Here is a 25,787-nt window from a genome sequence, read left to right as displayed (position 1 = left end):
GGCCCTGCTGGCCATGGTGGGGCTGCCCCTTACGAGGGTGTCTGTGCTTCCCTCTCTGAGCACCTTGCTTCAGGACTCTCAGGGGGTCTCCATTCTTGCATTTGTTCCCTTAGGTCCTCAAGCTCTAGACTATAGAAATGTCCCTAAACCTTTCACCCATTGTCCAAGGGGGTCCTGCAGGAAGGAGCAGCTCCCACCCTGGGCCTGGCTCCTCCTAACCCAGCCCTGGCTTCCAAAGCCTGTTTGTGCATCCATCAGTAACTGTTCAAAGTTGGAGGACGTTGGAAGGGCACTGTTACTGTTTCCTACAACGCATGTTCTTTATAGATCTGAAAACTGGATGCCTCTTACCTCCAAAATATTTAATGTGTAATGTGTGGGGAAACAGGCAGCCGCCACACCCCACTGCCATTGCCTTGGAAAAGGGACAACTGCCATCTGGGCCAGGCGCCCTTATGAATGTCTGAAGTCATGGGATTTGAGCCCACTTGAGATGAGGAGGCCAAGGCCCCAGGACCCTGGGCCCCCACCAGCTGCCTCACCTGCCCCTGTGGCTGCAGGCCCCCGGTGGTTGCTGGCCACGTGCCTGCAAAGCATCCACCAGGTGGTGCCAGCAGCACATCCTGTGGGCTGTTTGAGGTCAGCCAGTTCCCAGCACTCTGGAGCTGTTCTGGGCCCCCCCACCCTGACTCTCACCCCATGCAGCCCCTTCTCTGGCTGGGTCCTAGACTTGTTCTGTGACCTCAAGCCCTCAGCTCTTCTTCCTCTGTGGCCTCTGAAGTCTTAGAGGCCTGGTTGTGGCCCAGGCTAGGACCTTAGCCCCAGCTGTGGCCCTTCAAGCCTCACCCTTACTGGTGCTCCAGGTTTCATTCATGGCTTAGCCCAGGAGACAGCAGCTCGAGTGGAGATAGGTGGCCCTGCTGCCTGCACGGTCACCTCCATGGCTGGGATGAAGACAGGTGGGGCCAGGAAGATGGTTGGATCCCTGAGTCAACATCTGGGCAGCCCATCTTCCCCTCAGGCAAGCCCTCCAGAGCTGGGGAGGATATCTTCCCTTGGAAGCTGCCACTGGGCTCAGGTCTGCAGACCCCTGCTTGAGCCAGGCCCCAAGCCTGCCCTTGGCACAGGTGCTGACCTGAGCAGAGGAAGACGGAGGGTACTACGAACAGGGATCCCTCCCCGGGCCGCAGGCTCCTTCACTCAGCAAAGTAAGCCACAAACTTGAAAAGCAATTTTTATTGAATTTGGAGGGAAAGTTTCATATTATAATAGTAAAAATACTAAAAGTTGAATGTTGTAAAAAATGCCATGGTGCAGCAGCTGCAGCAGCATCTGGCCGGGAGGGTGTGAGGCCCAAGATAGCCTCCCTGTAAGAGGAAGCCAGGCGGGCCAGGGACATACAGCCAAAAAGGTAAGCGTCTAAAAGGTCAAGTGCTACTGTGGAGAAGTCATCTGAGAAGGGCTCGATGGGACAGCCACCGAGACTGTGACACAGGAGGGAAAAGGGGGGGGTGGGAGGGGTTTTCTCTTTACTAAGATTAACCCCTCCAATGCATTTAAACAACATAATACACAGCAATGAGTTAAACCTTGTTCCTCTTTCCTGTGGACAAACCCTGGCCCAGCCCCAACCCCAGGGCTCAGGGTGGCCAGCCTTATAGGCATGGCCTTAGTGCTGAGGGCTGCCATGTGCCCCCCAAGAGTGCTAGCCAGCATGCCACTATGAGACAGGGGCAGCTGGTGAGACAGGCTAATGGGGCGAGGCCAGCAGCAGGACCCACTAGACCCCCAGCCCCTTTGCACGTAGCTGCATACGTCCTAACATTTTCCTACGAGAATCTAATTGTTCTGAGGCCCAAGGCCGCATCTGGAGCACAAATTGGATGAAATAAATTAAGAAAATCCGCAGGACAATTTTCTTCCTCGAGTATGCTGCCCACAGCACGAAACGTCTTTCCATCTGTGCTTAGGAGGAATGTCATGGCTCCTCTCAAATGCACCCAAGAAATAAAAAGCCATTGAATACACATCCGTCTGGGGCCTCCTGTCACCGTGGAACCTTTGTCCGGAGCAGAGCCCTGGCTGCCCAGTGGCCTCCTCAGGCCGTGCCACTGGCTGAGTAGGAGAACTGGGGAAAGTGTGGCCGCCGCTCGCTATCTGCACAATCCATGCTGTCGTCTGCAGGAGGAGGCTGCTTAGGCCAGGTGCCCGCTCCGGATGAAGCCAGATGTCCCAAATCCCCGCCATCCCACTGCCACGCTGCTGGGGAAACTGAGGCAGGGCCCACACTGGGACACAGGGACCCCATCCCTCAGAGTGCTGGGGGTGGGGGAAGTGAGCCTCCTGTCCTAATCACTAGTATCATCCTAAAGGAACTTTTTAAAAACTTAAACATCTGAAGCCAAAAAAGAAGTTGAACCCTGCAAGCATCCCATGGAGGGTAACCACTGGGCCTTCCAACCTGGGAGGAGGGGGCAGTGGACAGAGTGGCCCTCACCTTGGTCAGGTGGTGTGATGGTGATCATCTGGGCCGTGAACTCCTCATCAAAATACCTGGTGTCAGTCTCTGATGTCACCTGGGGCTTGAAGGGTGGGCTGAGCTACAGAGGGGCAGACAGAGGGCTGGTCACAGGCCTAGCTCCAGCACCCCAGACCCAGGATGCACCAGACCCTCGCACACCCACACCTCCAGGGGCCTGTCTCCAGGCAGCACTGATGGTGGGACAGGCTGCCAGCTCCCTGGGCACAGCTCCTGAGGGCCGTGCAGGGGTGGAGAGTGGCCAGGGGACAATAGGAGCTCCTGACACTCCCACTGGCCAACAGGCCCAGGCACCCAGCTGTGCTCACAGCAGCCCCTGTAGCAATGGGTGAGGGGGCCGAGGAGCAATTTTTTTAGAGATGGGATCTTGCTAATGTTGCTGTGGCTGATCTTGAACTTCTTGGTCAGACTCCAAAGTGACTAGCATTACAGGTGTGAGCCACCATGCCCACCTTTCTGATTTTTTTTTTTAAACTGGTTTTCTTATAAATCAAGAAGGGGCGAGTAAGATGGAGTCTGTAACAAGGTATGTGAGGTGAGCCTGCTGTGCCTCATTCGTGGCTCAGGGCTGGGCCACAAGCAGGCTGCAGAAGTCCCCGCAGCCCAGGACGCAAGGGAACTATGAAGTGCTGTGCACACGTGAGGGCCCTGCAGGGAGGACGTCCCCAGTGCTGCCCCTGGAGTCTGGCCTGGATGGACTAGCAGGGTCCTTGGTCAGGGATGAGCAGGTGTCAGGGGCTGCCTGAGTTTCCCCAGAGGGCAGGGCTGAACTTGTGGCCGAGACAGGCACTCAGGGGAGGTACCAACTAGAAACTGGGTAGCACATGTTTGCTGACAGGGCCCCCAAGTACAACCCTCGCAGCCTGGCTGGGTGACCCCATTAACCTGTGTCAGGGCCTGAGGCTCAAGAAGTCCCTGGGAAGATGAAGGACAGGTGAGACCCCCACAACAGGGGACTGGAAGGAAAGAGCTGCTTCCCCCAGATGTCCTCCCACCCAGGAAGAGCAGGTGCTACCCCAGAGGGGAGGGCAGGGGCAGCTTCACTGTGCAGCACAGGGAAGGGCCCCCATGCTGGCACCTGCTAGGGCACAATGCAGCCAGTGCTATGTGCACAGGCCCACAGCACGCGCCCGACCAGGGCCAGCAAGAGCACTGCAGCTGAGGGGGACGTGGGGACATGGGCAGCCGACACACCTTCTTCTCATACACGTCCTGCCACACGATGCTGGCGAAGAAGCGATGCTGCATGATCTCCTTGGCGTCCTCGGAGCCCCCGCCGAGCCTGGGGCGGGAGAGGAGCCATGGTGATGCGCCACCACCGCTCGGGGTCCCCTCCCATCGTAGGACCTGGGGCACCAGGCAGGGTGCCCAGGCCGTGGGGGCAGCAGGGCAGTCTGAGCAGCACAGGCCCATCCGCCGCAGGCCGGGGCCTCCTGAGCAGGTGTGAGGGGCTGCCAGCTCCAGCATGGCCCTGGCCGGGACACCGCGCTGGCACCAGGCTGGCGGCCTCACCTCTGCTTGGGGTCCTTCTTGAGCAGCCCCGAGAGCAGGGACTTGGCCTCAGGGCCGAGTGTGCGTGGGAATCGGATCTCTTCCATGAGGATGAGCTCGAAGAGCTTCTCGTGGTCCTGGTTGTAGAAAGGCAGGCGGCCGCACATCATCTCATACATGACCACGCCCAGCCCCCACCAGTCCACTGCCCGGCCATAGTCATTGTCCTCCAGCACCTGCAGGGGCAGGGGTGGCTTCACAGTGTGGCCAGGATACCCGGGGCGGGGGGAGGGGGCACGGTGCAACAGAGTGGCCAGGACACAGGAGAATGGGATGTCACAGAGTACCCAGGACATGGGGGGGATGGGGTGTCACAGCGTGCCCAGGACACACGGGGATAGGGCGTCACAGCGTGGCCAGGACACGGGGATGGGGGTATCACAGCATGCCTAGGACACAAGAGGATGGGGTGTCTTAGTGTGCCTAGGACATGGGAGGATGGGGTGTCAGAGTGTGCCCAGGACACGGGATGGGGCGTCACAGCGTGGCCAGGACACACGAGGATGGGGTGTCAGAGTATGCCCAGGACACAAGGGGATGGGTTATCACAGCGCGCCCAGGACACGGGGGATGAGGCGTCACAGCATGCCCAGGACACATGGGGATGGGGTGTCACAGCATGCCCAGGACAAACAGGGATGGGGTGTCACAGCGTGCCCAGACAAACGGGGATGGGGTGTCACAGCATGCCCAGGACACGGGGATGAGGCGTCACAGCATGCCCAGGACACACGGGGATGGGGTGTCACAGCGTGCCCAGGACACGGGGGGATGGGGTGTCACAGCGTGTTCAGGACACAGGAAGATGGAGTGTCACAGTGTGCCCAGGTCACGGGGAACTGGTGGGGAACATGCACACAGTGGCAGGCGCACCTCAGGGGCCAGGTACTCAGGGGTGCCACAGAAGGTCTTCATAGTGGCACCATCCTTGATGCCCTCCTTGCACAGCCCGAAGTCTGTGATCTTGATGTGCCCGTCCTTGTCCAGCATGAGGTTCTCCAGCTATGTGAGGAGGGCAGGAGTGGTCAGCGCTGCCAGGCCACATCCCTACCTCCTGCCAGCCCGCGGGACGCACCTTGAGGTCCCGGTACACCACGTTCTTCTCCGAGTGCAGGTAGTCCAGGGCTGACACAATCTCGGCACCGTAGAAGCGGGCCCGGTCCTCGGAGAACACGCGCTCACGAGACAGGTGAAAGAAGAGCTGCAGGGGGCAGGCCCTGAGATGCGGCGGGGGCCCTCCCGACAGCCCACAGGGTGAGAGGGCAGAGGGCGTAGGAGGACCAACCTCCAGAAGACCCAGGGGCCCAGAAGGTCTTAGAGACCCCAACTCAGCAGGACAGGCTGCCCCAGCAGGCAGATGCACACAGCGGGCACCCCACCACCCCTGCTGGACCAGCAGAGCTGCGATAGGGACGAGCCCCTCCTGAGAGCCGCCCCCAGCCGCCCTCCCTACCTCGCCCCCGTTGGCGTACTCCATGACGAAGCAGAGGCGGTCATGGGTCTGGAAGGAGTACTTCAGGGCCTAGAACAGAAGCAGAGCTGGAGCCTCAGGCACACACCCTGATCCCACTGCCCCCTGGCTGCCATAAGAAGCACTAAGGCCCATTTTACAGATAAACAAGGTGCCTCTGGCTTGAGGGCCTGGGGCAGTGAGGGTCTCGGCAGCTGGCAGTGCTCCTGCTCGGGGGACACTGAAGTACAATTGGAGTGACAGATCTGAGCTTCCAACTCTGTGGCCTGTCGAGGGGAGATGCGTCCTCCTGTCCTTGCCTGCACATCTCGAACCACAGGCAGTTCTGCTTTTAAGCCCCCATGATGGCCAACTTGTACTCTAACGTGGTAACCCCAAACTAATTAAGTGACTGAATCCCTTTCATAGTAAATACCTCCCATGCCAAGTAACCATGACAGGACCCTGAGGGATATAGGATGTGGGGAGCTGGGGGCGCCTGAGCCCACAGAGTGGAAGGAAGGCTGAGGTCCTGTTCCACAGGGCACTTCCACATGCCACCCTCCACGGAGGCCTGTCCCCAGGGTTGCTGAGTCTGACCCACTGTGTTGTGGGAAGGTAAACCCTGTCCATCAGAGGCAGCCAAGAGTGGCCACTGACCCTGGCCCCGTGCCTGGCAGGGGCCCAGGCAGACTCACAGTGAGGAAGGGGTGCCTGGAGTTCTGTAGGACGCGGTTCTCAGTGAGTGTGTGGGCCACCTCATCCTTGGCCACAATGACCTCCTTTTTAAGGATCTTCATGGCATAATAGCGGCCTGTGGCCTTCTCCTTCACCAGGATCACCTTCCCAAAAGTGCCCTTGCCCAGAAGCTTCAGATACTCGAACTCATTCATGGTCTGGGGGCGGCACAGGGGCTGGGTCAGTGGGCGTCAGTTCAACCTCTGCCCACCAACAGTATGCACAGGTGTCAGGGGGCCTCAGAGTCACCTGCCACCTGCTGAGGTTAGCAGGGCTTCTGAGCCCACTGAGGACACAGGGCTGCTTCCCCTTTGTGGAACACGGGGGTCTGGGAAACAGAGCGGTGACACTGTTGAGCCTTCAGGACCCCAATGTCACTTCCGACACAGGGAAGAAACAGGTAGCAGGCCCACTACCCGACTGGGGCAAGGACCACCACCACCCCTGGGGCCCTCACTGCCCTGGCAGCCGCAGAGGGGGGGTGCTCACCACACGGTGACGGGGCTTGGCGAGGGCCACCTCCATCTCCTCGGCCCCAGAGTTGTCGCTGGGTGAGCCCGACCGGAAATCCATCATTTCCTCCTCCTGCTTCTTCAGTCCATCAGCCACTGTCTGTATGGCAGTTGTCCACTCCTCCCTGCAGAGTGATCAGAAGAGGCCCTGCCCTGCAGCAGAAGCCCCCCCCCAACCCACGCAGCCACAGCCTCCCCTTCCACAGAGGCTCCAGAGAGAGACCTGAGCTAGCCGCCCTTGCTCAGGATCAGAAAACCCTCCTGGACACTGAGGCCAGCCCTGTAGCAGGACTGCACTCCCTCCCCACCTCATTTTCATCTTGTGCCTCAGTTTCCACACCCAGACCCTACAGACATCTAAAACAAGTTCTGAGGAGGGAGAACTGTGGAGCAAGGGTGGCTACAGGCAGAGGATGTGAGCACCTCCCATCCCCATGTGGTCCCCCATACCGTTCCTCAGGCGTCTCCACATGGAAGGTGCGTTCAATGACCGTGGTCCACTGCAGGCAGCGGATGATGAAGGTGTTTGGCCTGGGCCGCTCTGTCTTCATCAGCTGGCACTCTGGGGGCAGGACCAGCAAGCACCTGTCTACCACACCCACCTGCCATCCCAGAGCCCGCCCCACAGCCCTGGCCACACTAGCCAGCTCCCCAGACTACCTACCAGGCCCTGGGAAGCCCCATCTCACCCACTCTCCAAGCTGTGATTTCCCACATAAAATGGGGCTAGAGCCCCATACCCTGGTCTGGAGATATGATATACCCGAAGAGGGCATCCAGGGCTGGGTCAGGTCAACCCCACACCACTGTCCTGTCCTTGGTCCTTCCTTCCTTCCTTCCTTTCATCTCTAAGCCCTACCATGAACCAGACCTCAGAGGTATGGGCATATGGCAGTCCCACGGAGTGAAAGCAGTGAGGGGGCCTGAGAAAGCACAGGTGGAGGACATATACACTGGGGGCACACGCACACCCGGAGAACACGCATACCTGGAGGACATGCACACCTAGAGGGCATACACCTGGAGGACACATACCTGGAAAACAGGCACACCTGGAGGACACGCACACCAGGAGGATGTGCATGCCTGGAGGACATAAACCAGGAGGACACACACACCTGGAGGACGTACACCTGGGAAGTCACACATACCTGGAAGACAGGCACACCTGGAGGACACGCACACCGGGATGATGTGCATGCCTGGAGGACATAAACCAGGAGGACACACACACCTGGAGGACGTACACCTGGAAGTCACACATACCTGGAAGACAGGCACACCTGGAGGACACGCACACCAGGATGATGTGCATGCCTGGAGGACATAAACCAGGAGGACACACACACCTGGAGGACGTACACCTGGAAGTCACACATACCTGGAAGACAGGCACAGCTGAAGGACACACACCTGGAGGACATAAGCTAGACGACACACACACCTGGAGGACATACACACCCGGAGGACACACACATCTGGAGGACATGCACCTGGAGGACATACACACCTGGAGAACATATAGCTAGAGGACATGCACACCTGGAGGACATGCACCTGGAAGACATGCACACCTGGAGGACATATACCTGGAAGACACACATACCTGGAGGACAAACACCTGGAGGACATACACCTGGAAAACACACATACCTGGAGGACATACAGGTAGAGGACACTGGGACATGCATGCCTGGAGGAAATACACCTGGAAGACATACAGCTGGAGGACGTGCACACCTGGAGAACATATACCTGGAAGACATGCACACTTGGAGGACATATTGTTAGAGCACACATACACCTGGAAGACACACACACCTGGAGAACATGCACACCTGGAGTATGCACACACCTGAAGGAGACACACCTGGAGGACATACACCTGGAAGACACGCACACCTGGAGGACATACACCTGGAAGACATGCACACCTAGAGGACACACACCTGGAAGACACACACACCTGGAGGACATACACCTGGAAAACACGCACACCTGGAGGACATACACCTGGAAGACACACACACCTGGAGGACATACACCTGGAAGACACGCACACCTGGAGGACACATACACCTGGAAGACATGCACACCTGGAGAACACGTACACCTGGAGGACCTACACCTGGAAGACACACACACCTGGAGGACATACACCTGGAAAACATGCACACCTGGAGGACATACACCTGGAAGACACACACACCTGGAGGACATACACCTGGAAGACACACACACCTGGAGGACATACACCTGGAAGACACGCACACCTGGAGGACACGTACACCTGGAGGACCTACACCTGGAAGACACACACACCTGGAGGACATACACCTGGAAAACACGCACACCTGGAGGACATACACCTGGAAGACACGCACACCTGGAGGACATACACCTGGAAGACACACACACCTGGAGGACATACACCTGGAGGACACGTACACCTGGAAAACATGCACACCTGGAGGACATACACCTGGAAGACATACACACCTGGAGGACATACACCTGGAAGACACGCACACCTGGAGGACATACACCTGGAAGACACGCACACCTGGAGGACATACACCTGGAGGACACGCACACCTGGAGGACATACACCTGGAGGACACACACACCTGGAGGACATACACCTGGAAGACACGCACACCTGGAGGACACACACACCTGGAGGACATACACCTGGAGGACACACATACCTGGAAGACATGCACACCTGGAGGACATACAGCTAGAGGACACGCACATCTGGAGGACATACACCTGGAGGACATACACACCTGGAGGACATACACACCTGGAGGACACACACACCTGGAGGACGCGCACACCTGGAGGACATACAGCTAGAGGACACACACATCAGGAGGACATACACCTGAAAGACAAGCACACTTAGAGGACACACTTACCTGGAAGACACACACACCTGGAAGACATACACCTGGAGGACACGCACACCTGGAGGACACACACACCTGGAGGATGCGCACACCTGGAGGACATACAGCTAGAGGACACACACATCTGGAGGACATACACCTGAAAGATATGCACACCTAGAGGACACACACACCTGGAAGACATACACCTGGAGGACACGCACACACAGAGAATACATACGTAGAGGACACACACCTCTGGGGGACACACACCCCAGGCGCACACACATCTGCAGCTGTGGAGACACACTGGACTCTGAGGGGGACTGTGAGCAGATGGTACAGCCTCGAGGCTTCCCAGCTGGATTTTGCCCCAGCCTTTGTGAGGCCAGAGGGCCAGCAGAGGTGCCTGCCACATTCCAGCAACTTTGCCCTGGCAACTGTGAGGGGCCCTGGCTGGGCAGTGCAAGAGTGGTCTGCTAAGCCTGGGGGCCAGGAAGGGCTCAGGGCCAGCTTTGTGGGAAGGACAGCCTGTGACAACACGAGCAGGGCCACAGCAGCCTCCCTCCTACTCTGGAGCAGCCTATTGGAGGCTGGCAGATACAATACCCTCTCCAGGGCTAGGGGTGTCAGCCCCACTCCTCTAGAACCTTGCCCTGGAGAACAGCCCCCTCCACACCAGCTTTGCTCCTCAACAAGGTGCTCCAGCCTGCCTGCCTAAGGCCTCCTTTGAAGGTCCTGCCCCTGTGCTGGGTGCCCACCCCTGTGCCTCTCCCAAGGAGCCATTCTCCATCCTTCCTATGCTGCCTTCCCCACCCCCAGCAAGGCCCTGCTTCAAGGGGCTGTGGCCACACAGGGGTGTCCAGCCTCTTCGTGAGCCCTGAAGCCCCCAGCCTCAATCACAGAGGCATCAGGGAGAGCCTGCTATGAGTAGTAGTAGGTTTCCCACTCAGCTGTGAGGCTTCCAGGAGACCATGTGTGCACCCTGGGTCTCCCCCTCACCCTAGGGACCTCCATTCTGTCAGGCTCCTCTGCTGCTGCTGGACCTGAGACAGAGAGCCCGAGGATCCTGGGAAAGCCCCCCAGGAAGTCCCTCAGCCTCCTACTATGCCTCCTACTAGACGCCCTCAGGGCAGGGTCTGCTGGCCACCAGGCTCACTGGACACAGGTGCCCAAGCAGCCAGGCACCTGACAAATGCTATAGAGCTACAGTCCTTCCCCACCCAGCCTGGGTAAAGGCCCATGCTGACCTTCTGGCAAGCCCTAGAGCAGAACCTGGAAAGCTAGCAAAGTGGGGGAGCCAGAGGACCCCAGGATCCCAGGATGCACAATGTGGGGGCAAGGCCACCTGGAGGGACCACGGTACCAGGTCGTGCATAGGACCAACCTTTGGTGGACATCATGCTCCATGACCCCACACAGACCCCAGACGCCTGTGGTTAGCAGGCCCCGTCACTGGAAGGTATCCCACTCAGTTACATACAGGCCTGTGTCCTGGCCCCAGGGGATGGGGACCAGGCAGGAGGGCTCCCATCATCCCACCTTCTCAGCCTGTCACCATGCCTAGGTCCCCATCACATGTGGGTAGAGTCACACACTCTGTCTTCCCCATGGGCAGGGGATAAAGCTATAGCAGTATACAGAGGAAATGCCACATCTCACCTGGCAATGCAGAATGCCCTGGCCCACATCCTCTGCTAGCCTCACCTGGGCTAGCCTCACCACACTCTCCTACCTGAGGGGGGCTGACTCCAATCCACAACCCAGCCAAGGGGGAAGCAGATGTTTCACCACAGGGTCTGGTAGCCTAAGAACTTCATGGGAAGAAGCACACGTCCCCTGGGTGGCAGAGGGGAGTGGGCCCATGCAGTCTTCCTGCCCTGCCCACCCAGGTGGCTTCCCAGGGTGAGACCCCAGGAGAAGGTGGCCCTAGGTTGGCCATCTACTCCAAGGCTCGCCTGTCAGCACTCAGCTAGGTCTGCCAGCCTCAGGACTGGCCTGAAGACCCCACCCAGCCAGAGCTGGCCACTCAGCCGTCCTTAGCAGGGCTCAGCCTGGTTCCCCTGCCTGGCAAGCTGCCAACCAGGGTACTCACGTGCCACAGAGAAGTTGTTCAGGGGAGACTCGCGCTGATCCATATCCTGCGGCCGCTCCTTGTAGCCGGTGAACGTGCCATCGTTCTTGAGGAGAAAGTAGCGGGGCCGCCAGGTTTTGATGTACTCCCCTGCGGGAGGCCAGTGGTAAGGGGCTGTGGCCACCAGCTCCCCTCCCCGATAGGCTCTGTCCCAGTGGCCAGTTGGCAGCTGGCTGTGCCAGGACAGATGTGCCCAGGAAGCTTGAGTCCTCAGGGGCAGGGCGGGAATGCGATGTCCTCCTTAAGGCCAGCAACAGACTCATGTGCCTTGAAAGGTCAGGCTGCCCATACCTGAGCACCTGCCCCATGAAGGGCCACCCCCACCCCTGCTGTATCTGAAAGGACCTGGGGCCTGAGGAAGGGGCATAATTAGTTACCAGGAGGCTGAGCCAGTCTGGGCCAGTCTGCATGCCTCCCTGGAGATGGTGGCACCGAGCCGGGGCCAAGAGCTCTCCTCCAGCACCCAAAGCTACTCAGGTAGGCTGGCCAGCTGGTAACTATAAGTGACTGTGGGCTGCCCGCAATGGCCAGTTCCCAGATGCGAAAATTGTGCTGGTGTCCCTCCCCAGTGAGGGGTCAGTGCCACCCAGAGCAAGATCTGGGACTGCCCTGGCCTGGGGACAGCACCCCGCCCCCACCCAGAGCAGTGCCCTGAGCAGTGCCCTGTGGTGCGAGGGCTCGAGCCCTCAAAGGTGTGCAGCTCCAGGCTGCACACACCTGCTGCTATAGGCAACCCACATCCCACCAGGGGTTACCCAGGTACATGGGAACGTTTTGCGACATCAACCATAAGCAGGCACTCGCACTTAAGGACCAGAGCAGATGTCCTCTGTGATATGTGAGCAACTGTCATTTTTCATACTGACACCCAGAAAAAAATGTTTCATTTACATTTTGCAGAGCAAGGAATTTGAACAACAGAGAGCTCACTAATTAGGCAACCATGGGTAGGAGGGGTCCATGTAAGGAGCTGGGGTCTCTGAGCTCTGAGGCCTGGGCTTTCCCACTAAAGTCCCAGATGAGGGTGTCTGGAGGGACCTGGGGGGACAAGCAATTGTCCCATTCAATAGGCCCCCCACTCCTCAGTCCTGCTAGGTCTGCTGGGTGAGATCGAGATGTGCCAGCCTTCCTCAGCCCACGAAGCATGTCCTGACTGGGCTAGGAGCCCCAAGGGAGTTCGGAGGATACATACTCATGGGGTTCCCACAGGCAAGGCACATGGGGCCAGGGCAGTGGCCCACCACCTCTGGAGTGCCTGGCCAGCCCAGCTATGGCCTGAGGACCCCTCCGTGTGGGCTGAGGTGGTACCAGGGGTGGGCTTCGGGACTTTGCAGACGCTAGGGCATCTTTCTTCCAAGTGATAGGCAAGCCGCTGTAAAGGGCTCGGCAGCTGGCCACTCCCCAGGTCTAAGGCCCCATTGCCCAGACCCTCCTCACCCACGCACCTCAGGGTGTGGCTTCACAGGCCCAGTCTTTGCCCGGCACAACCCATGCTACTGGAGATGTGGGGAGATGGGGCACCCTCTCCCAGGGAGCCTACCTAGCAGGACCTGAGTATGGGGAGAGGCTGCTGCTGGCTCCAGAGACATAGGCATCTTCATCATCTGTCACCAGAGGGCCAGCTGGACAGCCAGAGCCTACCCTGGGCACATCCCCAGCCCAGGACCCAGACACTGCCCCCAGTGCAGGGAGGGCCCCAGCATCAGTCATCGCCCAGAAGGGACTGGCAAAGCAGCAAAGCGTCCCACCCTCTGTGATGCTCTGTGACTTGAGCCAAAGGTGGCAGGGTCCCTTGAGAGAATGTGGAGGCCCTGCTGCCCCTTCTCGCTGGTCTAATTTCAAGAGCAGCGGCCAGGGCGCCTGGAGCACCAGCTCCAAGCCCATACCTCCCACCCCAATCTTCTGTAGGCCCTGGCCCCAGCCAGCCGCCAAGGCCACCTGGGGCCTCTGGCCAACAGCCAACACTGAGCCTCAGGAAGAAGGAGGGCAAGGAAGGAAGGTGACAGCCCAAATCCGTGCCCTCCCCCAAGAACATTCGTCAGCACCTCCACCCAGTCTCCGTTGCAGTTGTGGTCTCGCCATCATCAGGAACCAGCTACTGCCCAGGCCTGGAATCCCACCCCCATATATATCCACACTCATGCAGCCCCCAGCCTCCAGGCCCCCTGACCCACCACAGGCCCACAGGTGCAGCTAGGGGTAGGGGGAGCCACTGTAGGGAGGGGAGGGAAGGAGTGCATGCAGCTTGCCCCACCCCCACTTGGCCCACTTGCGCCCACCCCCTGCGCGCCAGTCTGGAGCTGTCGGCCCCTGATGGAGTGCCTCCCTCCTGCCAGCTGCCACTCCCTGGGATGCTAACTGAGCGGGAAGACTGATGAGTGCCCAAAACCCATCCGATCTACCAACTGCCACCACCCCCACTGTGCCTGGCAGCCCCCTGTACGGCCGGCACACCCCGTCTGCCCACCCAAGCCAGCCCTGAGCCTGCACCTGCCTCTTAGCAGCTCTCACCCCACGGGCCCTAGCCAGGCAGGTTCTGGGAGCTGGACCAGGGTGCAGGAGGCCCAGGGGACCATGCTCTGCCTGTGGCCAGGCCCAGGACAGGCTTGGGGAACTGGTGGGCAAGAAGGGGCCAGCCCGTTTCTGCTCTGGGAGGAGCAGAAACCCTGGGGGCCTGGCCCCAGGCTCCAGAGACACACATGACTTCTTCCTTTCCCACTCAGAGGTCCAGCTAGGCGGTCACTTGGGGCGCCCAAAGCACTAACTGTGGCCTGGGCCATGGCCTGTATCTTAATGAGTTCGGGCCAGACAGGACACTGGGCAGGCAGCCAACCCAGATGATAGGCACCCAGGCCCCTCCCACACCCTGCTCTAGAACTCGGGGTGACATAGGCTGGGGAACACGCAGGAGATGGCCAGGCCACTGCCATCCTTGTTGGTGTCTGTGGGCTGGCACCTGCCCTCCAGGTTCCCTTGGGAGGGTGGGGGTGATGGGCATACATGTCCCCACTTCTAGCGTCCACACTCCCCCAATAGAAGAGGCCACACACGTGCTGGTCCTCAGTGGCCTGAGGTGCAAGACGCACATCCTGGGCAGGTTCCCAATTCTTCCTGAACTCCCCCACGAGAGAAACAGGAACAAAGTCCAGTTAAGCAGATGTGGAGAAGGTCGGTGCCACCTACTGCACCACCCCATTGGAAGGTCCTCAAACCAACACCCCTGCACACTGCAGAGCATGGTGCCACAGCACAGGCCCACAGCAGGCCTTGGCCAAGAAACAGACACCGGGGAGCTCAGTGAGTCCTTTAGGATGCCACCCTGTCCAGCCGGCATTCCATGGGACAGCTCCCCAGGTCCTCGCCAGCAGAAGGGCAATTCTACCTATCCCCTGCTCACCTTGGCAAAGGGCTAGAGGCCCCCGTGAAAAGTGGGGTTCCACCCCACCAGCCCATCTCAGGCCAAAGGCTGGGGTGCTGGGAGGAGGCCCCCACACCTCCACCATCATGGCCACATCATAGTCAGGATACTGTAAGCAGCACCCACAGATGTAGGGGCCAGAACCAGCAGCTGTGGCCAGGCCTGACCCAAGTCCTCCTGAGATGCCAGGTGTATCAGCCTCTCCAAGTCACAGCTCAGCGTCGCGACCACAATCCCAAAGTCCCCGGCTCTCGGGAAACTGCTGGATAAACACTTTGCCGCACCCCTGGAGGTGGTGGCAGGCAACGGCTGGCAGGATGCCAGGCAGCACCGACTGTTTCTCCACAGCAAAGTGAGCCCCAGCAGGCCTGGGGAGCGGGTGCCAGATGACAGCGGCCACCGCGCGGTCCCCTGCCGCCAGCACATCCATCGTGGCCGACAGCTGCCGGGCGCCATTTACATTCTCCAGCACATTGAGCAGACGGGCTGCTGACCGGCAGCCCACAGTGCACAGCTACCTACCGGCAGCGGCCAGCACAGGTCATCTCGGTGGGCCAGGCTGGGGGTCCCATGTCCCTTTATCACCAGGAGGGTGCAATCACTCAAACCCTGTAAGTGCTGAGTTGGAACCTCACGGCCACTGAGAGCCAGATCATTAGCAGAGACCACTGCACTGCCAGGTTCCCACCCAACACCCTCTGACTCAGGAGGATGGGAGGAAGGCAGGGTCACCTGGGGGCACTGCCCTGATCTCTCTGCTACTGCATAAGCATAGATCTGGATGGGGCACTCCTGTCTCCAGTGGCCCCTGCAGGACTACAGGCCATCTGACAGTCTCACCTCCAGCTCGCCTCACCTCCTGAGTGAGCAGTAGCTGCCTGCAGACCACTTGTGCCTGAGCATCCACCCACCTGGCCGTCCTCCCACAAATCTACCACCTCCATGGCCCCACCCATCACCCACCCTTTGGGCTAGGGAAAGTGGGCTCCCAGCCCCCCACCCCACCACAAACCTAATTTATCAATCTATCACTGAGCCCATCAGTGCTGCCCCTGCCCAGCAATCCCCACCCCAGCACGGCCCACCAGCCAGCTCAGGACCCCTGCAGTTGAGGCACTCCCACCCTCTCTCTATCCCACCCCAGCCTCACTGACTTGATAAGGGGCCCTCCACCCAGCCAGTTCCCATGGTCTGTCTCTGGCAGCAGCCTCTGGGATCCCGCCTCACCTGCCCTCCCTGCCTGCTGTGTCCTCCCCACCCCCAGCAGTGCTACCAGCTCAGAACCATTGCAGACCCCACCATTCATTCAGCCAGTGACAACAGGGCCCTGGGGACCAGGGCAGCATCAGCCACACCACACATAAAGATGGGCCATCCTGGCGCCCACACATTCTCAGGCCACCAGGCCCCTGGCTCCCTCAACATGCCAGCCCTGGGAGGTGCCCAGGTGGCCCTGCCAGAGACAGCACCTAGTCCAGGGGCTTCCCTGAGAGTTCCTGAGAGGGATGCCTCTTGCCTTCAATCCTGTGCCAAGAGCCAGATGGACCCAACCATGCAAGAAAGGTGACAGGGCTCCCAGGGGACGGGACAGGGAGAGGAAGCCATAGCACTCTGACAGGGGCCATGGGGTTGGCGAAGGCCCTGTGTAGGGACACCACCCTGGAGAAAGGAAGTGGAAACACAGCATAGGCTCCTTCCAGGGTCCTGGGCAGTGACCTGCCAGCCAGCACAGTGACGCTAGGTGTTGGTCCCAAACTACAGCCCTCCCGGCACCCTACAAACACCTAGAGGACATAGAAGCAAAGACTCAGCTGCTTCTGCCCAGCCAGCCCCTCACCAGCCGAGGGCTCCTCAGAATTCAGCAGGGCCCAGGGAGCTGCCACCTCCTCCACAAAGCCTGCCCAGGTTGGGTTGCCCACCCTGCAGCCCACAAAGCATTCTCAAGGGCTCTGGAAACCCCACACGACCTTGGCGACCCCAGCACCTCTGGGCAGGGGCCCACCAGATTAGTGGGAGCTGAGGGTGGGGGAATGTAGTCCTGGGACTCACTGGGGGGTCTGTAAGCCCAAACCCAAGGATGCTACCTCAAAGCCCCCAGGGTTGGCAGGAATATTACCATAGACTCTATTGTTCTCATTCTAATGTTTCTGATGCAAACCTGTTATTTCCTAAGGTACAGAAAAATCACCTGTGAGCAGGGAGAGAGAAAGAGGTACCCCCATGGGGCCTACAGATGGGGGCCAGGGGAGTTGGGGGGCCTGTTGAGGGGGCCCACAAGAGTTGGTCTGCTTGTGCCTCCTAGAGGCCCAGGGCCCTCTGCCAACCTGCCCTGGAGCTCAGGGCTAGGCTGGGGAAACCTCCTCATGGGCCCACCTGATGGGACAGGGTCAGGGTATGGGTGCTCAGCAGGCGAGGGCAACAGGTGCCTGCCCACCACTGGGGCAACCTGGAGAGAGGCCCAGAGTGACAGCTTCTGCTCCAGTGACAGGAGGGCCTGAGAGCGGGATGCTGGCCACAAGCTGGCTGGGTGTGCTGGGCAGAGGGGATGGCAGAGGAGCCTGAGCCAGCTCCCTCTGCCAACCCTCCCTAGGTGCTTCTAGGAACCCAGCCTGACACAACCCAGCAGGTATCCTCTGGGAGCTCCCTGGGAGGGCACAGACCCCCCCCTCCCCAATGGGCACTACCAGGGCACTAATTACTCAACCCATAGTCCACCCTATCACCTTCCTCACCTCAGTTGCCCTCCACATGAGGTACTCTGCTACCCACACAGGGTGACAGGGTGGCTGGGAGATCTATAAAGGCTATCCCAGCACCCTAGCAGGTGGGCAGGTCCCAAGGCCCCAGCCCTACTCCCCTCCCCTCGATTCCCTGGAGTCCAGTCCCTACAGGGCATCCCTGGGAACCCCCAGGTGCGTAGGCCCAGGGTCCCAGGCTATGGCCAACAGTGACCCCTTGCCTCCTGGGCAAGGCCATTTAGCTTCCTCTTTTGTTGTTTGTTTCCAAAGGGAGAACTTAACGTGCCCACAAAACAAGGAACTCCCCCACACTGCCCAGCCTCTGCCGCTGTCAGGCACTGCAGCCTCCATGGGCCCACACCCTGTCCCTCAACCACCCTCTGTCAAGCCCTCCTGCCAGACTCCACCTGCACCCCACCTTCCTAGGCCCAAGAGGCCACCTGGATGTGGCCTGGAGCTGACCCCATCTGACAGCCAGGGAAACTGAGGCCTTGCCCTCCTGCCCATGTGGTCCTGCAGGCTGAGGGGAGAGGCTCACAGGCTTCCTCCCTCACCAGCCCTGCTGAGGTGGGGCCACTTCCAGGTGTGAGCCAGGGACAGGGGAACCCCACACCACAGGCTGCTCCCCTCAATTGCCTCCAACTTGCCCCCGGCCTGCCAGGTGATGGCCTAGAGAGGAGGAGGTGCCCTGTGGCCAGCACCCATTCTCAGGCACCCACAGCCCTTCTACCCTGGGTGCCAGCATCCTGCCCTACCTGGTCCAGCCAGCTTGTCTGAGGACCAGGGAACACCAAGGAGGATAGCTGCAAGCCCAGCCAAGTGGACAAGAGTGGACCCTGTGGGTTGTGGTTCCACCGGAGCAACTCTCTGTGGGGCTGTGCCACAGTAGGCAGCCCACATTGGCACCAAGACCAGGTGGGCACGCCATGGGGCCTGCAGCCTCAGCACAGAGCTATTAAAGCCCAGAGGCTGCCAGTGAGGGCAGCCAGAACTGCATTCAGGCCACAGTCAGTTTTTAAAAGACTGTCAACTTTCAAAAACCAGAAGCAGTCACACAGTAGGCCCAATCTTTGTAAACAGGACATCTGAGCAGGACATCACACAGATGGCCATCACAGCTGAGACACCTGCCCACCTGTCCCTGCCAGCCCCACCCAGAACCACCTACTTAACTGCTCCTCACTAGCTCACACCCAGGGGCCAGTTCCTTGGGGGACACATGAGGATGCTACACCCAGAGGGCTTCCTGGGTGTAGCCGCAGGTCCACGCACAGCTGGAACTCGAGTTCCAGAACTTTCTAGCCCAGACACACAGGACATGGGAAAGCACAGGTTACTCCCAAGAGACCGGCTCCCACCTCCCAGGGGTAGCAGGAGGAAGTTTGCAGATGTGGCTGTGGCCCCTCACACACAGGAGGACACCCACATCTTCATCTCCAGGCCTATCAATCCCCTACAGGCACCGTCACTCCCCCTGCAGCCAGGCTAAGCAGGACTGTGGGAATGTCACCCCAGGGGCTCAGCCAAGAACCAGCCTGGCTCCAGACCCCAGAATAGCACCCCAACCTGCAGTGGAAGGAAAGAATAGGGAGCCACTTGGGGTGTCCCCCAGGGCCCAGGGCTGGGCCTGGAGCTGCTTGCGGTGTCCCTCCCTCCCTCCCTGACCCAGCCAGCCCTGAGCACCATGAAGCAGGGAGGGTTCAGCCCAACATGGCCCTGCTGGCCCCAGCGCAAGACAGGGGAAGAACCTGGCTCTGCCACCAGGACAGCAGGCATGCCCACTACACACAGGTAAACCCAGGGGACAGGGGGCAATAGGGAGCGCCCTGGAGGACAGGCCTTTCTTGCCAAGCAGGGGCAGGTCATGCAGCTGGGGCACCCACCTGCTCACAAAGCACCAAGAGAGGCCAGTGCTACCATGCGCATGCAACATGTCCACCTTCCACTCCCAGCCACCACCACTGGGGACAAAGGAAAAGAGTCAGGGCAAAGGACAGGACCCCCCTACTGGCTGAGGATACTGAGGCTGGCCTCACCCTGACTAGGGCCCTCACCAACCATGCCAGCCACTCCATAAGGTATTTTCCCTGCCCCCACTCCCACAGATGGGGAAACCAAGCCTCGAGGTCAGTGAACTTCCATTGGAGAGAAATGTAATGGAGTGACCAAATCAGAGATCAGACTCAGCTCTCGGTATGCTCCATTGGGCCTGATGTCCTCAGACCCTGCCCAGACCATTCAGAAGGCACCAACAGTAAACAGCAACCTCAAGCTCACTGGCCTTGGAGGGGCGCTCCTGCCTGGGCCCAGCTGGCCAATGGACATCCTGGTAACTGGGGCCTAGGGCCCTAGACAGTCTTTAGGCCCAGGCATCTCCCAGATCAGCCCTAAATCTAATAGCCAATCAACAAACATATGCCAAGGACTAAGAAGTAGCAGCCCCAGGCAGCAGGCTGCACAGCACAGAGGAGAGAACCAAGACCAGGGGAGGGGGGGACCCTGACATTGCAGCCATTGGGGCTGAGGGGTCATCAGGCACAGAGCAAGGAAGGGGTAGAGAAAGCAGGTGGGACAGGAAGCCTGAGGAAGGTCAGGTGAGGTGCTCCCTGTGGACCATGGGCTCTCCACTGCTGCCCAGTGGAGCTCTCTAAACACAGCTGAACATCCTCTAGTCCCTGTTCTGAGCCCTCCTGGACTTCCTTGGCCTCTTATCTTGGTTTCTCCTTTCCTCTTCCCCATCACTCCTGTGGCTTCCCAGGCCTGCTCTGCCAGGGAGCTCCTGTACATCCCACAAAACCCCATCTTGTGACACCCACTTTTGCCACGCCTCCCTGTCTGCTTTTGCTTTGTGTCCACAGTGTCCCCTTCCCAAAGATGAGAGATCCATTTTAGAGAACACGCATGAGTAGTGATGAGCCACTGACATGGTCACCAGAACTTCAGGAGGGAACAAGTCTGGAAAAAGAGGAAGTTGGGAGGGGGGCTTGCCAGTCTCTGCCCTGGAGCAAGAGGGAGTGATTCACCTATAGCACCTAGAAGCCTAACTAGGCAGTACAGAGGGGCAGCAGAAGATGGGCCATGCAAGGGGTCCATGGGCAGGGTTAGAGAGGAGGGCCATGGCTGCAGTTCCCATCCCACAAGCTTCTGGCAAAGTCCCTTGGGGCAGCAACCCCCTCCTTGGGCTGCAGGGGCCAAGTGAGGAGGAAAGGACTGAAGTGCCAACTCTGCAGTTCCAGTGGCAAAAATGCCCCATGCTAGGCCCCTGGGCAGTGCAGAGCCCCCGGCCCTAAGGCCTGGCCTGAGGCAGGCACCAGGCCAAGCCAAGCAGCCCTGCCCTGCCCTGCCCTCAGGAGCCCTGGCCAGTGCCAGCCCTGGAACGGCCAGCATCCTCATTGTCTTCCAGGAAAGCGGGGAAGGAGGCTGGCAATGGCTCTCCACCCACAGGGCCTAATTGGGCAGCTACTCCAGTGGCTGGCCCTGCATGGGGCCACCCCTCCCACCCAGGAGGCCCCATGAGGCAGTGCCCTCCATGCTGTGGGAGGATGTGGGGGCCTGGACACTGGGCTCAGGCCAGTCCAGGAACCCGGAAGACAGCCCCTCCTACCTAGCAGGCCCAGACCCACACCCTGGCAGACCAGACCCTGGGACCCCCGAAGCATGGAAGCCTGAAGGCCAGGCCCCACTGACCCCAGGACCCCCTGGGCAGATGGCAGGGCCTTCTCCCTGACCCTCCATCCCCAGACCTGGCCCCTGTGGGTACTGACCTCGTTTGTGCAGCCAGCCTTCCTTCACGATGGCCACGTCATTCATGGTGCCAGGGTCTTGGGCACACCGGGCAGCCCAGGCAGTACTCACAAGCTCCTCTCAGGTCCCCCTGGGCCCTGTTGCCTGGCCACAGCCTCTGGCAAAGGAAGTTGTGCATGAGGCCGTGCCCGGTATAGAGCAGCTCCTTGCCCCTGAGGTGAGCCCAGTGCCCCCTGTGTGTGCCCGAAGTCTCCACCCACACCTCCCTTCCCGAGTCACTGCACATCGTTTCTCAGACCTAGGCCTCTCCTCAGACCAGGAATCCAATCCCCTGCCAATTCCCCAGATGCCTGGCCCTCAGAGCTGTTACCTTGCTTGACTCCCCATTCCTACCTAGCCTTCAGACAAGTCATTCCCATCCCCCAAAGGCCCTCCCAGTCTCCACCTGTTGAACCAGATGAGGCCACCTCCTCCAGGTAGCCCCATGGACTTCTTCAGCCCAGGCTGGCTCAGACTTCCCAAAACCCTGTGACAAACACCCTATTTGTTCTCCCTGTCCACACTATTTCCACCCACAGGCTGGTATCCTGGGTAGGTCACACAGAGCTCCTCCTCCCTGCTTCCCAGACCCGGAAAGCAGAGAAATTCAACCATGAAGAAGGAAAGCCCAGGACTCCTGGCCACTGGCATAAGTGAGAGCCCAGAGCCCTCCAGGAGGATGCTAAAAACCTCTCCAAGAGAAACCCCAGACTCCTCCTAAACCACAGCGCCCCTGCCGGCCTGAATCTGGTTTATTCATTCGGCCAACATGTACCAGGCACCTCTGGTTTTGCCAGGCCCAGAGCTGGGCGCTAGGTACAAAGAGAGGTTCAGACAGGTCCTGTGGGTGAGGAGCACTCAGTTCAGGGCGGTTACAGACCCATAATTATAGCATTCAAGAGGCACCAAATGGGGGGGCACCATATAAGCCCCCACTCTATAGTAGCCCACCAGCCAGCTCTCACTTGAGCACACTCTAGCCATTGATCCTACACGGCCCTCCTCATTTCTCCCTTGCTGGATGAACTCGTAGGCATCCCTCAAAACCCAGTTCCCACATCACCAATTCTGAGCATCCTGGGAAAGAGCACTTGGCATGCTCTTCCTATGAACAGTGCTCTACCACCCTTCCAGATGGACACTCCTAAAGGAAGGGGTATCCTCTCAGAGACTTCTGAGGACTTCTATGGTATGGATTCTGCTATGACTAGCATAGATGCTGGCCCATCACTTTTCTGGCCTGCTGAGACACACATGGGGCATCCACAGAGGGCCACTTTGCACTGATTGTCCTAAGCTAAATTCAGAATGGCAGAAAGACCCCACTGCCTTGTCTTGTGCCAAGACAGGGAAGACTACACCTTGTCCCAAGATACAAGGGCCTGAGGCAGCAGAAGACACCAGAGGAGGGTACCACAGTGACAGGGCTCTGAGCCCCGGTATGAAGCGGTCACAGGAGCTTCTGGTGACAATGACTAGGCATGGCTAGAGGCAGAAGGCTGGACCTAAAGACCTCCGGACATCCCCTATCCCCCACACCAACCTGAGCCTGAGGCCTGCTACTGACTCAGACAGCTGTCGAGAGCTGAGTGTAAAAATATATCTGTGCACACTGGGTGGTGAACACTGTACAGAAACGCATACAGCAGGCCTGCACCAAAGCTGCCACTGGGTGCAGGGTGGTGGGGCATAGGGGACCCTAAATCCCGCTGCTCCATACAGAGTACCTTTACCATAGTGCATATGATTGCTACTGTTGTTACTTAAGTCACACCTTTTTAAAAAAATACTGTCTACTGAGAGGCTCCCAGAGCACTTGCTTGTGAACTATCTCCACTCAGCTGGAGGTGGGGGGCAGAGAACCAAGCCCCCACCAAGGCACCCACCCTCCACTTGAACAAGGGGCTCAAGGTCGTCAAGAGTAGCTATCTGTAACAAGGCTAAGGGACCCAAGAATGAATGTGGGGTACATTATGGCCAGAGCCCAGGCCCAAGCCTACCCTAGTCTACCAAGGCCTAGGGACAAGTTCATCAGCTGTCCCACAACCCCCAATCTGGGGGAAAAGCCCCAGCTGCCCACCAGGCCCCCTGCTCTGGGATGGGTAGGCAGAACATCCAGGACCCACCCAGGACAGGAAGCACTCTCAGGGCCCAGGAGTTACAGTCCTTTGTGGGATAGCCTGGGCACCCGCCCACCACGTACAACTTTTCTGTCCATGGGAAATGAGGTCTCCTTCCCAGGGCCTTCCCACAGACTTGAAGGCCGCCGGGACAAATCTTTCTCTTAACTCCTGAGCACCTACTCTGCCAGAGGCCTCGCTTGCCCAGCCCAGGGAAGCCCCACGGCCCCAAGCCCACGTCTGGGGCACAGGCAGCACCCCTTCTCCCCAGCCCGGGCCTCCCCGGCGGAGCGGCCTCCCCAAGGTCATGAGGGAGGCCGAGGCAGGCGCCCGCACTCCCGGCGCCCGGCGTGGAGCCGCCTCCCACGGCCGCCGCGCGCCCCGCGCCCTCCCCGCCAGGCCGCCGCTCGGCCACTTCCTGCTCCCGCTCCTCCATTCCGGCTGCGACGCCCTCGCCCCAGCCCGGCAGGCCGGGAACAAAGCGGCGCGGCCGCAGGGAGGAAATCCGGGCCGGGGCGGCGGCGGCGGCGGCGGGACTCACCCGGCCAGCGCGTCCGGGCGCGAGCGCGGGCCTAGCCTGGCCGCGGCCTCCGGCGCCCGCCGCTCCGCATCCCCGCGGGCCAGCGCTGGGCGGGGCCGGCTGGAGGCCGCGGCGGGCGGCAGCTGCTCGGGGCCGGGCCTCGGTGCCGCCGCCACCCGGTGCCCAGTGCCGTGCTCGGTTCTCGGCCGCCTGCTCCCGACCGCTGGGCCGCGCTGGCTGCGCTGGGCCGGTCGCCCGCCGCGCTCCGTCCTGCCGCCTCCGCCGCTGCCGCCGGCCCGCCCCCTCCCCGCCCAGCGCCCGGAGCCGCCCGCCCACATCCGCCTCGGCGGCCCCGGGCGCCCCCACAGCGCGGCCGGCGGCCAGGGTGGAGCGCCGGGGGAGCGCTCTAGGGGCAGCTTAGGGGGCCTGGGGCGCTACCGGCAGTGCTGCGCAGCCTGTCCCGGGGCCACGTCCTCTCTGGCCTCAGTTTCCCCCTTTTGTAAAGTGACCTGGCCCTTCTGGCTTAGCTCTTTGGTGGGTGACCCTAGTAGAACGGGCCCAAGACTGATCTGAAAAGAATGGACACTTCTGCTGACATTGGAAGGGGGGTAGTTAGGGTAACTTTAGAATGTGCCCCTAATATGTGGCGGGGTAGGGGGAGCAATGTTTTAAAAGGCCCAACCAACCTTGGCCCTGACAAGCAAGTGGGCCCCTGGGGCAGAGAGGCCTCCTTGGAGAGAGGGTGGGTCAGCCTTCTGGGGGAGGGCTGTGAAGGAAGCTATAAATACAAATGGGGAGGAGGACTTAGCTGATGACAGAAGCAAAAGAGGGGCATACCTAACCTGGCGTCCACCCTAAATCAGGTGTGGACACACAGGGGAGGACCGTATGTTGGTGGGAAAAGTCATACTCAAGAGGAGGACCCTCTCTGCTGGATTAAGATGGGCCCCACCACGAAGTCTGCAGTCCCTGGGAGACAGCAGGGCTCCCTACAGTGTCCTATGGGATGCAAACCCCCTTCCTCCAGCAAATTCAGGGAACTACAAGTCTGCAGTTGACTCCCATCCCAAACCCTGCCCTAGAGGTGGCCCTCGCCCTCCCCCAAAGGCCCAGGCTGATGATAACCCTTTTGTAAAAGAACACTCTTCTGAGTTACCTTCCCAGATTGGTAAGTATTGGGGGGGCCCTGTCCCTGCTTCTTGGGGCTGACCAAGAGAAGGGTGCTTCTCAGAGGACTCTCTCCCCTTCCACAGGACCACCCTATTGAGCAAAGTACTCCCAATTTCTCTCTCATGGTGTTTCTGCCCAACCCCCACCCTAAGCATTGCTGTTCCAGACAGAGCCCTGCCTCCAGGGGACCAAGTCAGAAGCCCAGAAGGTCTGTGCCAGGGGC

At 59.7% G+C, this 25,787-nt stretch overlaps 2 protein-coding genes across 11 annotated transcripts; both read right to left on the bottom strand.

Moving 5' to 3' along the window:
- Window positions 1-1,504: 1,504 nt before the first annotated feature.
- On the bottom strand, window positions 1,505-24,686 carry AKT1 (AKT serine/threonine kinase 1). 2 transcript variants are annotated; one of them, XM_053595947.1, is made up of 13 exons: window positions 24,416-24,686; window positions 21,736-21,872; window positions 11,777-11,905; window positions 7,241-7,352; window positions 6,768-6,915; window positions 6,239-6,436; window positions 5,544-5,612; window positions 5,166-5,291; window positions 4,964-5,092; window positions 4,052-4,266; window positions 3,734-3,821; window positions 2,498-2,600; window positions 1,505-2,178 (listed from the first exon to the last, which is right to left on the bottom strand). In XM_053595947.1, exons 2-13 carry the CDS (start codon window positions 21,779-21,781, stop codon window positions 2,099-2,101), a joined length of 1,443 nt encoding a protein of 480 aa, XP_053451922.1. In that variant the 5' UTR covers window positions 21,782-21,872; window positions 24,416-24,686; the 3' UTR covers window positions 1,505-2,098. The 2 variants fall into 2 exon arrangements, with proteins under 2 accessions (XP_053451922.1, XP_053451923.1); XM_053595948.1 differs by lacking the exons at window positions 21,736-21,872; window positions 24,416-24,686 and adding an exon at window positions 19,855-19,940.
- Window positions 7,359-11,769, bottom strand: LOC128589075 (keratin-associated protein 10-6-like). 9 transcript variants are annotated; one of them, XM_053595954.1, is made up of 4 exons: window positions 8,904-11,769; window positions 8,740-8,869; window positions 8,661-8,707; window positions 7,359-8,611 (listed from the first exon to the last, which is right to left on the bottom strand). In XM_053595954.1, the coding sequence occupies exons 1-4, from the start codon at window positions 9,571-9,573 to the stop codon at window positions 8,316-8,318; spliced, it is 1,143 nt and encodes a 380-aa protein (XP_053451929.1). In that variant the 5' UTR covers window positions 9,574-11,769; the 3' UTR covers window positions 7,359-8,315. The 9 variants fall into 9 exon arrangements, with proteins under 9 accessions (XP_053451929.1, XP_053451932.1, XP_053451928.1 ...); XM_053595957.1 differs by having other exon boundaries at window positions 7,359-8,171; XM_053595953.1 differs by having other exon boundaries at window positions 8,740-11,769.
- Window positions 24,687-25,787: the final 1,101 nt, after the last annotated feature.

Source organism: Nycticebus coucang, chromosome 6 (genome assembly GCF_027406575.1).
Source record: "Nycticebus coucang isolate mNycCou1 chromosome 6, mNycCou1.pri, whole genome shotgun sequence".
In the NCBI taxonomy this organism is placed as follows: Eukaryota; Metazoa; Chordata; class Mammalia; order Primates; family Lorisidae; genus Nycticebus; species Nycticebus coucang.
This window is presented reverse-complemented; position numbering and strand designations above follow the sequence as displayed.

Coding starts and splice junctions, on each gene's coding strand:
- AKT1 (XM_053595947.1), bottom strand. CDS start 21,781: ATGAATGACGTGGCCATCGTGAAGGAAGGCTGGCTGCACAAACGAG. Junction 7,353..11,776: donor GAACAACTTCTCTGTGGCAC/GTGAGTACCCTG, acceptor TCCTGCCCCCAG/AGTGCCAGCTGATGAAGACA. Junction 3,822..4,051: donor AAGAAGGACCCCAAGCAGAG/GTGAGGCCGCCA, acceptor CTCCCGCCCCAG/GCTCGGCGGGGGCTCCGAGG.
- LOC128589075 (XM_053595949.1), bottom strand. CDS start 9,573: ATGTCCTCCAGGTGTATGTCCTCCAGATGTGCGTGTCCTCTAGCTGTA. Junction 8,708..8,739: donor CAGGTGTGTGTGTCTTCCAG/GTGTGTGTCCTC, acceptor CATGTCTTCCAG/GTGTATGTCCTCCAGGTGTG.